Genomic DNA, 15,241 nt, shown 5'->3' with positions numbered 1-15,241 from the left:
CACTGTTTTATCATCGGTCTCCCTTTATGTCTAATTCTGTAAATCTTAAATGCAAATGCTGGTCTACACCCTCATGAGCTCCATCTTTGCACACGCTTTGTGCTGCCAGTTAGACTCGGCTGACCGGGAGTACCAGGTGAGAAACAGAGTTAACAGCATAGTGAGAGGAAGACCGCAGTAGCAGGCTGGAAGAAGGCCAGTCTGTTACAGCGCAAGGCTGCACTTCTCGGCTTTCAGCCGCACCAGGAGGTTCATGTCATTGCACTGCTGTCCTGGTCCACCTGCGGATTAGATGATGAACGATGAAGTTCAGTAACCGTGGTAATATAGGTACGACCCACACACTCTGCTTCCACAGGGCCAGGATCAGCTGTTCTTAACCATCTCACTCCACAGAGCTCAGCTTCAACAGCAGCCAAGGTGACTGAGAGAAAACCCTTTGAGAACCACCGTCATTCACATGAACATCTGAACAACAGTCTAAAAATGTTCAAACTAGCAATAATACCGAATGAAGTTGAGTATTTGACACTTGAGTGTCAAACAGAGGGTTACGGCCAAAGAGCGACCTTTACATTTGGAACGCTGTTTCAGTATTCATTTTGCTGCTGTAACTCCGTGAGGAAAAAACAGTTACTATGCTGAGGAAAAGATGCTGTTCCAGCTTTTTTCTCGAGATTCGACAAGTACATTATAGGCTTGTGAAGAGGAACAGCTGAAGAGGACCTAAATTCCAAGAGTCAACATTTTGGGCAAAGGCTTTGTGTACTGGGCACATTTATCGGTTTTCAAAGATGTTTTTTTTTTACTTCTAGTGAAAGTTTTCCAAACCACTATTGAAATGGGACCAATGGACTTCATTGTTCTTAGTTATTTTAGTTTACAGAGAAAACTGCCGCAAGCTTCCGGTGAAAACTAGGACTAGAGCAAGGAGGTTCTGGCAGGAGACATGCAGCGTTTTCAATCTGTAATTGGCTGCAGTCCTTATTTTAACAGAAAAATAAACATGAATAACAAAGATATTATGTTTTAATTCATATATAAAAAGTGAATATCAAAATGTAAGCCATATCGTTGGAAATTGATCTATAAAATGTAAGTAGCACATTTACACCTTCATGACAGTTTCTGCTTGTTAGATGTCCATCTCTAATCCACATTTAAACCTCAAAACACAATGTAGAAACTTAATATCGACAGTGTTCAGTGGAAAGTCCATGCAGCAGTGGTGTCCTTCAGACCCTGTAACAGTCATCTTCCACATTCACGCAAAGGCAGATGTTGCCCATTGTTTGACATCTGTGGGGCATTGTGGGTACTTCTGGAGAGCTTCCATTATCTGACCGTTGTCCAGCATTAACCTGACAAGCTGGTATTCTTTCTGGGTCTTCACAGAGGGCCCATCCACTGCCTTTATCAGTTCCAGCTGATGTAAGTGCTCAAAAGCCTAAAATGCAAAATATTCTAAAATTATTTTTACTATTACCACAATACTGATTTTGTAATAAAAAACAAACATGTACACTGGCTTACAACTTTAAACTGCTGCTTTAAAAATGATTGAATTATCAACAGTAAAGATACATTCCACTAGATGGCAGCAACACACAGCTTCTCTTTGATATTGCTAAAGATTCAGGCAGAAAAACATCCAATTAATCAAATCAATCCTGATGTCTACTGTTTTCAATCATTGACTTAACTGGTCAGCATGATTCCTGATTGACTGCTCTTTAAGGGTCACAGGGGTTTCTGGTTTCCTTCAGATCTGTATTCTCAGTTTCTCAAGTGCACTAATTACTTGATCAAATCGGCTCTTTTAAGATCTGGGGAATTAAACAGAACTAGAATCATCACAGTGGACCTACAGGACTGGATGCAGCTCACATTACATAGTGCTGTTTAAAATTACAAGCTCGCAGTAACAAGCTCCTGACAAAATTATCAATGAAACACAGAAGCTAACCAATAAAAAAGTAAGTAGGGACAATGTCATCAGTAAACCATAGACTTTCTGAATTTTCATTCGTCTTGAAGGGTGACTGGACACTGTTCTTACCTTCATTACAACAGGCTTTTCAAAGTTATGTATGGAATGCGATTTTCTTTGCAGAAATTTCTTGAATTCTGAAAGCAAAAAGATATAAAGATTCTGAGCAAACGAGAGCAGTGGACGTGCAGGTACAGCAAAGGAGCCCAACTCCAGTCCTCCAGGAAAAGAGTCCAGCAGGCTTTCTGCATAACTGGGCAGCAGCCGACAGCCCATGAGAAGTACTCAACTCTTCCAGTTAAACTGGTGACCCGTTCTGCTGGGTCAAGAGCAAAGGTGGAATAGACATGCGGCCCTCCGAGATCACTAAAGGGAATCGTCGGCACGCTCGCCAACAGTAAATCAAAGCCACTTATCGCGGCGGCGTTCACCGACTCCCTGTGTCTTCGGAACGGACATGCACACCGGCAGAGGCCTGTGCCCTGCCCACAGCACAAGTGACCCCGTCTCCTGTTTCCGGCGAGAATTCTTCCCATCTGTCAAGAAGCGATTCACGTGACACCCCCCAGTGGCATGTCCTCCTCAGTCACTGACAATGCAGCATCAGTTAACATCACTCCCATTCTACAGCCCCCTGCAGAATCACACTTCACCTCGGCAACACAGGCCCTTACCTGCCTGAATAATCAGTGGGACAGAAACTGTCTTCCACCGGACTAAAGAACACGCAGGACACTTATCCCAAAAACACTGCGTGGAGAACCGGTCTCTCTAGCTCTCTGCCGAATGGTTGCACTGGTTATCTAAACAGAAGTTAACGGATCTTCAAGGGTTCCAGCCGACCCCAAGCACCCACAATACAGGGAGGACATTCGATGGCTTCAGCTTGTTCTGTAACTTAAGGTCACAGTCCCGATCGCTGTGACAGGCTGGCCTGGTACCGAAGGCCAGACTGCCGTGCCAGCTGCAGCAGGAAACACAGCCACTGCACGTCTGGGACAATGTGTGTGAGCAGTGGGCTTGGTGCAGATCTCCAACGGTGTCGAGGAACAGTGGCTGGCTCACCGTTGTGGACCATCTGAAAGTTGTAGGGCTCCCCGTCATAAATGTCACTCAGGTGCTTCATGGCAATTATCAAGCACAGCTCCAGGACCGAGAGACCTAAACAAACAAATCAAGAGATCTAAATCGGCGCTTTTCATTGTTTCTGTTGTTTTTTCAAACTTCTTCTAGAAGAAATGAGCGCTCGGCCCTGCTCAACAGACATGGAGGAAGAAATATTCTGATCCTTGAGCCTTGAACAGCTCATGCACAGAGCCACCTTCTCAGAAGTGATAGAGAACTACAACTTTTGGAGAAGCAGAAAAAAAACCCTTTTCTGTCGTGTTCAAACATTCTCTCCGCACATGTAAGTTAAATATGAAAATACCTTAACCAGGGCCGGCCCTCGGCTGAGGCAGACGGGGCGACCGCCCAGGGCCCCAAGGCCACCAGGGGACCCCTCACTGCGCAACACAACACAACATATTTCTTAATCCGCACATTCATGCGAGTCAGAGACTCCCTCCTGCGGCTCTTTCTGTCGCTGCTGTGCCAATCTAGGATCTTAAAGTTAGTTATAAATTATAATATTATGAGCAGTGAATGTAAGTGTAGTGGTTTATTTCACTGTCAATGTTAAAATACATTATATACATTAAACATTATAAAAAATGTTATCTTTGTAAAACGTGTGCTTCTTGCTCTCCTTTGTAAATTATTTATGATATGTTCTTCAACAATAAACGTTTTGTAGTTATATTATTCATTTATTTAAGTGTTCTGACAGCAAACACAGTAATGAAACAGGGGAGGGTTTGATGGGGAACTGGAGTCTTCCAGGTGGCTGTTACTCTCAACTACTGCTGGACACTTACCACAGTGCAGCACGGACAGAACCGGAGCCTATGGAGGAACTGAATGCCGGCTTCACATTCTTAAGCAGGAGAGAAGAGAAAACAACCGAAGCGCAGTTTTGTTCTATCGATTCGCGTAATCAACTAATAGGCACCGTTTCACATGCGAGTGCAAAGCCCACAGGGCTTTTCAGTCAGTACATGAGGCAAGTTACCATGCAGAATATTAGCTTTGGAGTCCATCGTGCAGAGGCGGCTGGCTTCTAACAGATCTGCCGGTTTGACGGCTGGGTTAGACACTGTCACTCGGCTCAGCGTCAGCACCTGAAACAGACAGCAGCCCACGAAGGCCAGGTCACACCCGGAGAGCACAGCCAGAGCACAAACAGAGGAAAAAACCTCCGCCGGCAAGGCCACGAAAAACATAAACCTGACATAGGTGAAAACAGGCGCGTGTGATATTCACGCCCCTCTGACATCGGATAACAGTGGATCCATGATGAGCAGATCCGAAAACAGACTGAAGCCAATCCGTTAGCTGATCAAGTGCTTTTCTTCTGTTGTATAAACACAACATGTTGCATAAACACAACGTGCACAACATCTGTGGCGATCAGCATGGATGTAATAAAACTCAGTCGGGTAGAAAGGTAAAAATGCACATTTGTACATTTCAGGTATATAAGGTACATGAGACTCCCGGGAAATAGATCATCTCAATGACTGACTGGTCTTCTTCCACTCTCTCTATTCCTTGACAGACTGCAGCTGTTCCCCCTTCCTCTGGATTCCAGCCAGTCTTCCATCTCGTCGGCACCCAGCCTTCTCCTAAAGTAATTGGCACCCTTCGCCCCTCGTGTTTCTGCTCTCTCCGTTTCCTGCTTCTCTGCCCGTCGGGCTGAGCTCTGGCAGGCGGGACGGAGGGTCTGAAGCCCAGTGACAGCAGGCCCTCGAGACGCAAATTAACGGCTCAAACGCTAACTCTCTTACTCTGCCCAGGACCACAGTAACCATTCACAGAATACTGCAAGATGAATCCCACGACAGTGTTGACATTTTTTACATTTCATTTCCACTTTCCACATCACTGAAAATGGGCCACATTTCAGGTTTCAGGCAGATTACCGATTCATCCTTGCTGAGGTCATTTCTGATGCTTTTCAACTCAGTCTTCCCTTCATTAGTTTGGCTCCTATTTGACTAATAGAAGTTAATTTGTACATCCTGAATGTTATATATCTGATGTACCACCTGTTACTCAAGGTGTTCCACTGGGCTACCTGCTGGGACCTTCACTATCCAGCATGTTTCCTATCTCTTGTTAAAATTGTTCCCCCATCACAGCCTTGGGCTTCACCGTTAGACTGATGACGGGTTTATTTGCAAACTAATTCAGATAGCACATCTGCGGCTTCTGCACTTTACATCTGATATAAATGTATGCAACAGAAGTTTCTGAAGATAAACTGTGATAAGCCTGAGGTTATGCTTCCTGGCTCCCAACAACAGCTGTGTAAAGCTGGTGACATCAATGTTGCTGCTGAAAATGATGAAACTAAATCCTTCACCACAACAGAAGATCAGTGAGGTTTTTAACAATCATTCAAAGATGATTTTGGGAACATCAGAAAGCTATCTCCTCCACGAGTATCGCAATGACCATTGCTTGGTTAAGTTTTTTGCTCTATCTGATCAGAAGTACCGTGAGATGCCTTTATTTAATCAAGATCAGAGTACTGCAGTGTCTTACTGGAGTACCTTCTAGACACTAAATAGCGCATAATTCTGCGGCCCGTGTCCTAACACTAATAACGAAACTGCCTCAGCATACAGCACCTTTCCTATGGAAACTGCATTGGCTCAGTGTGAAATTGAGTGGACTTCTCAGTTCCCATGCTTACAACTTAAAAACCTTATTTCAGGTTCTTAAGGGCTTATTTATAAGTATAGTCCAAAACCTAATCTGAGATCTGCTGATTCAGGATATCTGACTCCACCTGAGAGCAAGCACTGCACTATGGGCTCCAGATTTGTCTCTCACGCAGCACCCCCACTGTGGAACTCACTGCTCAAACCCATCAGGCATTACAACATTGCACTTTTTTAAAATGCACTTAAGCACCTATCTTTTTGCTATAGCTTCTTTAGATAGTTGGACACTTGGATATACTTAGTCAATTTACTGTTGGATACCAAACTCCTGCCTTGTTTCATTTGTACTCTACTGTAGAGCGCTTTTAAAAGCACTTAGAAATAAATCTGTTTATTTCTTACTTATCACTGCAAAACTACTGCTTGTCTTGCAAATATTTGCTAATGTTATCTGTCTGTAATCTGCATTTGCCCCTGCTGGGTGGGTGCACTGCCGTAAATATGTTTCTCCACACCACAGAGCATGCAGAGCCAACTAAAGGAATTTCAGGGAGTGTGTTCACAGGGCCATGTTGACATTTGTATCTTTGGGGTGTCAACTACTGTGACCAAGGTGTTAAGAGTGTTTACATGCACCTCATCACCAACATCTGCGACCTTAAATCCAGCTTTGTGCACCTCAAATATGGCCTTCACATCGTATAGGCATTTTTATCATGCAAGGTCTTTCTCCTACAAGGGCTGTTTGAATGTTTCAAAAATCTCTTACCAGCAGCCTTTGGAGGGATCGGAAATCTTTACTGGAGTGGAAGTGCTTCTGTAAGATATCTTCTACTGATCTGTCGTCACATAAAGACTGCAAGAAAAAAAAATTGCGTTGCTATGAATTTGAAACCATGTGAAAACCTGCACATTCATATCTGGGTCCAACGCAGCAAACACCCCTTTTCATCCTTTTTGGACAGACCAGACCTCCTTACTGCTGTTTGTGCTCCACGAATGTAAAAGATAACCAAGCGTTATTACTGCACTTATCGAACACAACCAGCAATAATTTCAATCAAAGTCTCCCCCTTGAATAACAGCACACAACACCTGCTTTTCCCACAAGCCTTTCCATGTTTCCAGAACATGCCAGCTGTCACCTTGACGCTCTCGTTCCACTGCTCGGCAAACCCTCCGTCGGGGAAGTCCTCCGGCAAACTCAGCTGCTGCTGGAAGATCTCCAGGTACTTCCGGAAATCGAAGGCACTGAGCAAATGAATCTGCCTGTGGGAGAATCTGGACTTCACCCTCTTCTCCAGCAGCTCCAGCACATCCTGACAACAGACACCAGACAGCATTTCCACTGTCAATGCAGGACTTCATCTGTTAGAGAATTAAAGACTTTCTATAGAAAGGCTCTAATGACACCGCTTTATAAGGCCTGTCATTTTTAAGGCACAAGTGAGAAACCATGAATCCTAAAGAAAGAGACTACCAATGAACCTCGAGTATGACCATGGCGAGGGGCAGTCTGCACTGCCCAGTGAATCCGGATCGAACTCCCTGTGCACTACTAGGCAGAAGGCACAGATGAGACGGAAGTTAATTCCACCCTGAATAGCAGAGAGAAGAGAAACCGATTTCGGCCTCTTCAGGAGCGTCAGGGGTCTGTGCAGGCTGCGCCTTGCGCAGACGAGAGTGGTCTCTTCAGCTTTAAGAGATGTCTTCACGCGGAAACAACTCAAAGATGTGCCGTGGAGGTGGCAGGCCGGGCACTCAGCTCGGGAAAAGCTCTTCAGACTAAAGAGGCCAAGTGGGTGGTCTGTTTTCATAAAAGTAAATTTGCTAGAGCTGTAACTGCGATAGAATGCGGCCAAGATGTCATACTGTACACAGAAAGAAAGCAACAGAAGTCATAGCAGCGCCACATCGTTTGGTTTAATGGTCAAATTTAGCTTTGAAAACCTACAACAGAATAAATCTCAGCAAGAGGAAAAAAAAAAAGCACTTTAAACTCATTACAATGAAATGCCACTTCAATAGCGTGAGTAAAGAAGGGAGAGCAAAACACTTTGTACCAAACATTCTTATATTCTCATGTTTAAGGAAGAGAATTTTAGCTTGCACGGTTTCGTTACATTGTGGTTAACTGGTACCTGTGAGAAGATTGAGATACAGCCCAACAGGACCTAATCTGGTTGCTACAGCCGACTGCAGCATCTTGTAATGAGGACGATCACACTCCATACGCGTGTTGGTCATAATGAATTACAACAGGCACACCTGGCTACAAGGACACTCCAGCTTCAAAAACCTTTTTTTTTTAAAAGCCCAACACAGCACAGCCGCGGGTCCCACTCGGCGTAAAACTCACCAGCCGACAGGTTAGACCGACCACCGCGACAGGGGCCTGCGCTGACTGGGAGATGTCGAAGAGGTTGTAGAGAAGAGTCTGGTTCTTGTGGTGAGCGAACAGGTCAAACTCATCCAGGGTGAACAGCACGGGGCGGCTGCTGCTGCGGTCTCCTGGGAGGGGAGCAGGCCAGCGTGATCCCAGCAGCCCAGGCAAGAGGCCAACAAGGAGAACAGCCAAACGGCACGCGCGCCGGCAAGAACGAGTGCCAGTCCACCGGGGCAGGCAAGGGAATGGCTGTCCTGAACACAGGCAGGCACATGTCCCGCTGCCCTTGCCATGAAGTAATCAGCACGCCTCTATATAGTGCAGCTACTCGCAGACAGTTTTAGGTGTTCCACAACAAATACTTAACGTGGCGACTGAGGCGACGGACCAGTGCACTGAGTGCCACCAGCCGGCCCTGCGCTGATGCTCCCTGTAATGCAGGAGGCTGCAGGTTCAGGGTGCTCTCCCAGGCAGACCTCACCAGCGACCCCTTCTGGCCGTGTAATCAGACCCCACCACCGGCTCATGACAAAGGCTCTGTTTGCATACTTGGCTAGGCACTGGCATAAAGCAGCACTTCACTCGTCTACCACTATTCCGGGCTCACCACTGTATGACAGCCCCCACATTATAACCAGTGCTCTGCTCTCCCAATATTCAACCACATGATTCAAGTATTCAGGTACCTGAAAGGCATCCACAAACCCAACCTGATGGGCTTTTTCAGAACCAACAGCCAAACAAAAGCCAAAGGACATGAGTGCAAACTGTGGAAAGTGATGCCCTGGCTTCAATCAGGACATCCTGATGGGATACAGCTGGATGGATCATCTATCTATTTTCTTACCACTTCTCCCAGTTCAGGGTCATGGGGGAGCTGGAAGCTATTCTATCAAGCAACTTGCGCAAGGCAGTGTACAGCCTGGACAGGACAACACATTCACACCAGGGCCAGTTTTACCAGGAAGCCAATTATCCTACCAGCATGAGTTTGGACTGAGGGAGAAAGCCAGTGCAGCCGAAGGAAACCCATGTGAACACGGGGAGAACACACAGACTCCACACAGACAGCCCCCCAGGTCCAGAATGAACTCAGGGCCCCAGCACTGCGAGGCTGCAATGCTACACTGCTGCCCACAGGATGGATCAAGTAACTTCTAAAAACCTAAAGGAGCTAGATGAGCTGAATAGGCTTCTCTCATATGTGACCTTTCCTATGTTCTTCTATTACCTGGAAAAGCAATGCTTTAATGAAAATCTCCCTCTTATCCTTTTGTCACTGTAACCATCATTTAGAGATGGCACAGTTAGACCTGTATAAAGCAAAACGTTTAGATCCAGCCTGCAATAAAAAATGCTTCAAACATCATGTTCATGAATCGCTGTCAATCTCACACAATTTCTACAATGAATAATATATGCGTTTACAAAAAGATATGGGCTTAAAACGTACCTTTCTTTAAAGCTTCAAGAAGAAAGGCAAGATTTTCTGCAAAACTCCCCTGAAATATAAAAATAGATGGAGAAGCTATTTAAAGAAAAAGAAGAAATAGGCTTGGAGATACAGTACACAGATGGTCACAATCATTATTATCACTGCAGATGTGATAGCTGGGAGTTCCTGAGGTCTTCAATGGTCTATTTAAAGAGAACCGTTAAATGACTCCTTACATTTTATGTTTATGAGAAAAATAAACTCGTTTATCTTCCCATTACAGCTATTTTAAAGGGACACAAAATAAAATACATCATAGCAAAACATGACAACTGAACAGCTATTGATAAACATCCCCAACAGTCACTGGAAATGTCTAGGTATTTTATACAGTTTAAAGATCGGCCTATAAGCACTTAACATATTTGAGCATATTACCTCACAGGATGAAATAAGTCTGAAAAGACACTTGGGATACAGAAAGAAATGCCTAAAGCAATACTCCTCTGACCTAATAACTACTCATACTTATGCCGAGTCCCAGGCTGTGCTGAGAAGTTTGGACTGAGAAGTTATAGAAAACTTACAAAAACTTTGTCTCCAACCACATTCTCCAAGTGCAACTGCCTGGTGATCTCCTTAAGAGCAATTCTGTCGTCAGTCTGCAACAATCCTGTAACAGTCAGGGCTAAGTCACGTTGCAGGTGAAAACAAGGTTAATTTTTCAGTGGAGGTGAATTTTTCTGAACTGTACTTGCCATTCAGGTGAACCAGTAAAATATTCTCCATCACTTCTTTCTCCTTCTGCAATTCATTCAAGACGCAGCTCAGGAGCTGAAAATCAACAGAGCATGACAGTATCTTTATACCATCCTTTTTCCCCACATTACATGAAGCTCTTCATTTCCTTTGTGAAGCTGATTTTTTTTTCAAACCTTGCAACAATAACAGGCTTCTCCAGAGCTACATAAGTGATGTTGGAAACTTCCATTACAATTACCTGCAGTATTCTGCTCTTACATTTTGATATTTGTATTTGCTTAAGTCTAGTAAGAAGATTCTAGCTTCACAGTAGAATTGTCTTTATTGTAAGGTAAGCACTGCAGTATCCTAATTCTGCAGACTCGTCTGGCTTGTAAGAGTTTACTCAGCACCACACAGGATGGTGCTTTTGAACACTAGCTGCTGCAGCTGAAGGAACAGGGTGAAAGGTTACAATACTAGGCTAAGCCTCTGACGTGAAGGTTCTCACAGAGAGGCCTTTGAAGAGATAAATGAGGATCAACACTGGTTGGTTTTTCCTTTTTTGATAAGAGGCTGGATCATCTGAGAAAAGCATAACACAGCACAGATTGGAATCATGGTACAAAGCCCAGGAAGCTATAATAAAATGTAAAGATTATTTCACCTTTAAACTGGACTTTAATTTAGTAAATCACTGTTTTTAGATATTTCTAATCCACATTTGTATTGATACCAAATCTAAATTATTTCCCCATATGTCACAGACACATTAAAACGCCACGAAAGTGATCCAGAAGCAGTAGAAGGGACAGCTGGAAGATTTCACAAGTAAAACATGAGTGTCAGGTTCAACCTAAAGCTGAGATGTTGGGTTCCTCTCAGCAAGATGTAGCTGTTCTATTTTTAAAATTAAAATTTATAAAAACAAAGTTTAAACTCCTCCCATTAGAAACACCAAGGTACTAAGGTACCAAATTCCTAGAAGAGCATATCTATTAATATGATCCACAACAGGAAGAAGAGTAGATAGCCGTCTTGAGAATGAAGGTAGCACAGCTGACACTGCAGATAAGGTGCTATTCTAGAATCACTGGGCTGTTTATCTGAAGCAAGTGCTCCATCCTGTTGAAATCAATAAAATAAGCTCTCCATAATGATCTATTTAATATATATAAAGCAGAATTCAAACTAGAAGTTAGTGTGTAAAAGGGAGCATAGAGGAATTGAAAGTGCTCACTGACACGCAAGACCTGACAGAGGCTTCATAGCCATAAAGGATTAGTGTCTCTCACCCAATTGATCATCTAATCCTCCTGGCCTGCAGTCACGCACTCTTCTACAGTTTCAGTGCGAAACAGGCACCCAGGCTGTCACCTGCGGGCGTGTTCCTCTGCTGCCCCGCCCACATTACCTGCACGTCTCACTCCAGACGTCGCAGCGGACGCTTGGCAAAGAAAAGCCTTGGTGGGGACAAAGGACAAAAGCTGCAGGAGGGGTGTCTGAGAGCTGGCTCTTTACATTCGTACCATGGACTTCCCTGCTCCCCTGGGGCCCACGATCAGGACAGAGTTGCTCTCCCCATGGACAGCCGTTCGCCTCAGCAGCTCCAGCAGGTGCCTGAAACAACGCAGCCCAGTGTCAGACACCTCTTCCCATGTCCTTCGGCTTAAAAATGACACTTTCCGCAGCAGAAAGGTGGCCAGCCTGCGGTGCAATGCAAGCCTCACTGTGGGAGCGGAAAGCACCCTGGGAGAGTCCAGAGCAAGCGATAAACAAGTGCCATTGCCTGCTTTTGCAATCCATCCTCCTATTAAATCCCTTGGCTCACTTTCTAAGCAAGTGACAACTTGAAGGACCAATGTCAATTGCTACCATTAATAATCATGGCATTTTCTCCATGGGAATGAGGACACAACAACAGCACAGTTTGCAGTGGTGCTCCTCAAAATAGCTCAGACATAGACCCAATGGCTCTGATCTGCCGTTTCCCTTGCATATAACCACAAACTACATCACGGGCCGTGAAAATTCTAAATCATAAGCTATAAAAAGAGAAATTGTTTCTAGAAGGAAAAGGTAAGAAAAATACTGAGACAAAAACATCTAATATAAAGCAATTACAATTTTGTACATCTGTTTGTCCTTCACAGGTTAAAGACTTGATCCTTACCCCAACAGACATAACTGCACTATTTATGATTAACGAGAGCAGGTAAAATTACGTGTTATGCTACAGAACAGGCTGGCAGCAATGGTTAAACTTGGGGAATCGTATTCAGTGACCCAAGTGCTGTTTAAGCTCTAAGCGAGCTGAAGACACTCAAGCTCTTCAGGAAGCAAGGCATTTGAATACAGTCCAAGGGCAATCAAGACACTTACTCATACTGGGACTCCACTCCGAAGGGCTTGCTGGGGAGTTTCTGGTGACAGCACCTTTCCCTCAGTATTTTGTGAGCCTGAAAACGGACAAGAAAGCACGAGTTAAACTTCATAGCAACAAAGGGAGTCTTTATTGATTGGCAAACCATTCAAACAGATGAAATAGTAATAATATCGTATAAAAAAATCACTTGTTCTTTTTTGAAACCACGATTCACAATGTACAAATATTTATAAGAAAGAAAAGTGAGGTGAAACTGAAAAATTCAGTAATATAGCCGACAGAAAAAAGACAGACAGATATACGGGCATACAGATACATTATCTGGCTATTAATAGCCTCTATAAAGCAGAAAAAATCAAATGTACGTATTAAAATCAAAACATATTTTATATGTTGGAATACCTGGCAGGCACAGTAACAGCAACTGAGCAAAAACAAAGGTTATACTTTAGCAACTAATCATATCCAACAGATTCACATATTCTGCAAGAAGGTTTTCATCTGTCAGGCACTAAGAAAATAAGTCAACAATTCCACTAGTATATAAAACAATCTACTGCCATGGGAAACGCATTTAATACAGAATGCAAAGTATACAATGAGTACTGAGAAACTAGCCTTCAGAAAATAAGGCAATAGAGCTAGATGCCCCTCAGGCCAAACTCAGAACAGAACACTCCGAACATCTTGAGCTGCAGCAGGTGGTAACTTCTAGAGCTCCATCGTTCTTGCGTTCTGATTATACAGCCTAACAACTAATCCTTGAGGATGTACTCTGACAAGATCAGACAAATTTAGCTTCTAAGAAGCAAAAAAAAATACTTTAACTATGCAGAATTTCAGAAATACAAATAGTATTAAATGTATCCATTTTATCTGGTAAGATCCTCTGCGAATTTTCGATGCAGACAGCACAATCACAAGTAATACACAGACATCAGAGGATCACACTAACACAGATTTAGAACGGAGATTACACTTTGAAGAGTGCTGTGATTCGCATGGGCTCTTTCGAGTCAATTATCATTGTTAACAAAGAGGAACAGTGTGAATCTGTAATAATCACAGCAGAAACTAAGAATAAGAAAATAGATGAAGGGAAGTTAGTGTATCTGATGTAAGTCAAATTTCAACATTCTACTTGCAAGAACTTCTTTCAGATGCAAAGCTAGCATGACCTAAATACTGATCGCAGATAAGCGATCCTGCAGATAGAACTAATCTATGCAACACATGGTTTCACTTCATTCTTATCTTTCTGATCTACACAATCCCAATGTTTTGCGGGAGTCCAGATGTGTCAGACTAATCCTTAAATAATGTGGTGCCTACTCAAGAGGCTGCTTTATTTTCCTCACTTAACTGTTCTCTGGCTCGAACTCACCATACATTCAGATGAAGTCCCAGCAAAAACCTGTCCACCTATTTAAAATGGAAGAAACTGGTACCAACGGTAATGATCATCAATAAAAAATACAAACCTGAGAAATACATTCTCCCAGTGTTAAAGTGCTCTCTTTCGACTTTCTTTTACTCATGATGTCATAACCTTGGTGCCTAAAGAAGGAAAAAGACATTAGAGGTCAGCAGGCAGGCAAACTCCCTTCTGCAGGATAAACAGTGCAAATGGATACAGGCAAACTGACACCTCCATCAGCAAAATGAGCACAGTGGTAAAACCTGCCTCCTCCAGAAAGTCAGGATTTCATCACGATGAGTACATTACATTCAGATGAATTACCAGGCTCTCACCTTGTCGACGACAAATATTTGTCTAGAACGAAAACTATATTGACTGACTTTTCAGATTTTAGATACAAAACAAAAGACGGTTATTGCTTGCTTATTGTTAACCCGATTCTTGAACTGGACTCTATGGAAAAGTTATGAGCTGAAGAAGCTATCTTTGAGAGCCTAATCGAACACGTCGGCATGTCTGAAACGTGACTGCGCGTCTTTATCTTGAATTGTAATTACCAGCCCTTCGGTGCTGTGCTCCGACCTGCCAGTTGGAAAGTTGCACGAACCTGACTGCGCCAGACTTGCCTTCGCCTTCAATTATACTTAACTAGGCATGACGTTACACTCTTGCCAGAACTGTTAAGAGGGCTGAAAATATTTTAAACCTGGCAAACAGGGAAAACCCGTCTAGGTTGCAAAATACATGCAGGGTTTATTTCACACGCGCTACAATTCATTGGGAAGAACACAACCACCACACGGATACTGTGCTATACGCAATGTTACCTTACAGTCTCCTCACTACAGCACCTCAACGGCAGGAGCCTGAGCGTGCTTTCATAGATGCTGCATAGCTCCCTCATCTAAAACGCATCCCGGACTCATTTCACAAGGAAAGGAAAGGCGGTGAACCTGAGAAACCGTGGATATATATATTTTTTTTTTACCTGTGACTTCTCGCTCAGTCCCTAAATCCCGACCATCCCTGCTCTTCCCGCAGTCACCCACCACCAGCACCTGCGATCACCTCTGAACTCTCAACCCGGCGCGTGACGTCAGCGGCGCCCTTCCGGCA

The 15,241-nt window shown here is 43.8% G+C and overlaps 1 protein-coding gene across 3 annotated transcripts; it reads right to left on the bottom strand.

Annotated features, from left to right (window-relative positions):
• Nucleotides 1–1,011: 1,011 nt before the first annotated feature.
• On the bottom strand, nucleotides 1,012–15,240 carry orc4 (origin recognition complex, subunit 4). Of its 3 annotated transcripts, XR_015926369.1 has the most exons (15): nucleotides 15,114–15,240; nucleotides 14,187–14,262; nucleotides 12,702–12,778; nucleotides 11,849–11,939; nucleotides 10,337–10,412; nucleotides 10,166–10,251; nucleotides 9,597–9,645; nucleotides 8,117–8,268; nucleotides 6,903–7,076; nucleotides 6,527–6,613; nucleotides 4,101–4,209; nucleotides 3,056–3,151; nucleotides 2,060–2,127; nucleotides 1,704–1,826; nucleotides 1,307–1,447 (listed from the first exon to the last, which is right to left on the bottom strand). XR_015926369.1 is itself a non-coding variant. In XM_088606268.1 (14 exons), exons 2-14 carry the CDS (start codon nucleotides 14,241–14,243, stop codon nucleotides 1,265–1,267), a joined length of 1,305 nt encoding a protein of 434 aa, XP_088462394.1. In that variant the 5' UTR covers nucleotides 14,244–14,262; nucleotides 15,114–15,238; the 3' UTR covers nucleotides 1,012–1,264. The 3 variants fall into 3 exon arrangements, 2 of the variants coding, with proteins under 2 accessions (XP_088462394.1, XP_088462395.1); XM_088606268.1 differs by lacking the exon at nucleotides 1,704–1,826 and having other exon boundaries at nucleotides 1,012–1,447; nucleotides 15,114–15,238; XM_088606269.1 differs by lacking the exons at nucleotides 1,704–1,826; nucleotides 11,849–11,939; nucleotides 12,702–12,778; nucleotides 14,187–14,262; nucleotides 15,114–15,240 and adding an exon at nucleotides 11,615–11,842 and having other exon boundaries at nucleotides 1,012–1,447.
• Between the last annotated feature and the right edge of the window lies 1 nt (nucleotide 15,241).

This window comes from Lepisosteus platostomus, chromosome 14, assembly GCF_059453375.1.
Source record: "Lepisosteus platostomus isolate fLepPlt1 chromosome 14, fLepPlt1.hap1, whole genome shotgun sequence".
NCBI classification, from domain to species: Eukaryota; Metazoa; Chordata; class Actinopteri; order Semionotiformes; family Lepisosteidae; genus Lepisosteus; species Lepisosteus platostomus.
The sequence above is the reverse complement of the archived record's forward strand: the minus strand, read 5'-3'. Positions and strand labels throughout refer to the sequence as shown.

What these genes read in the sequence shown, in the direction of transcription:
- orc4 (XM_088606268.1), bottom strand. Translation starts at nt 14,243, where the DNA reads ATGAGTAAAAGAAAGTCGAAAGAGAGCACTTTAACACTGGGAGAATGT. An exon ending in TGGGAGAATGTATTTCTCAG is followed by an intron (nt 12,779 to 14,186) that starts GTTTGTATTTTT and finishes GTCCGTTTTCAG; the next exon opens with GCTCACAAAATACTGAGGGA. An exon ending in GGAGTGGAGTCCCAGTATGA is followed by an intron (nt 11,940 to 12,701) that starts GTAAGTGTCTTG and finishes GCGTTGTTTCAG; the next exon opens with GCACCTGCTGGAGCTGCTGA.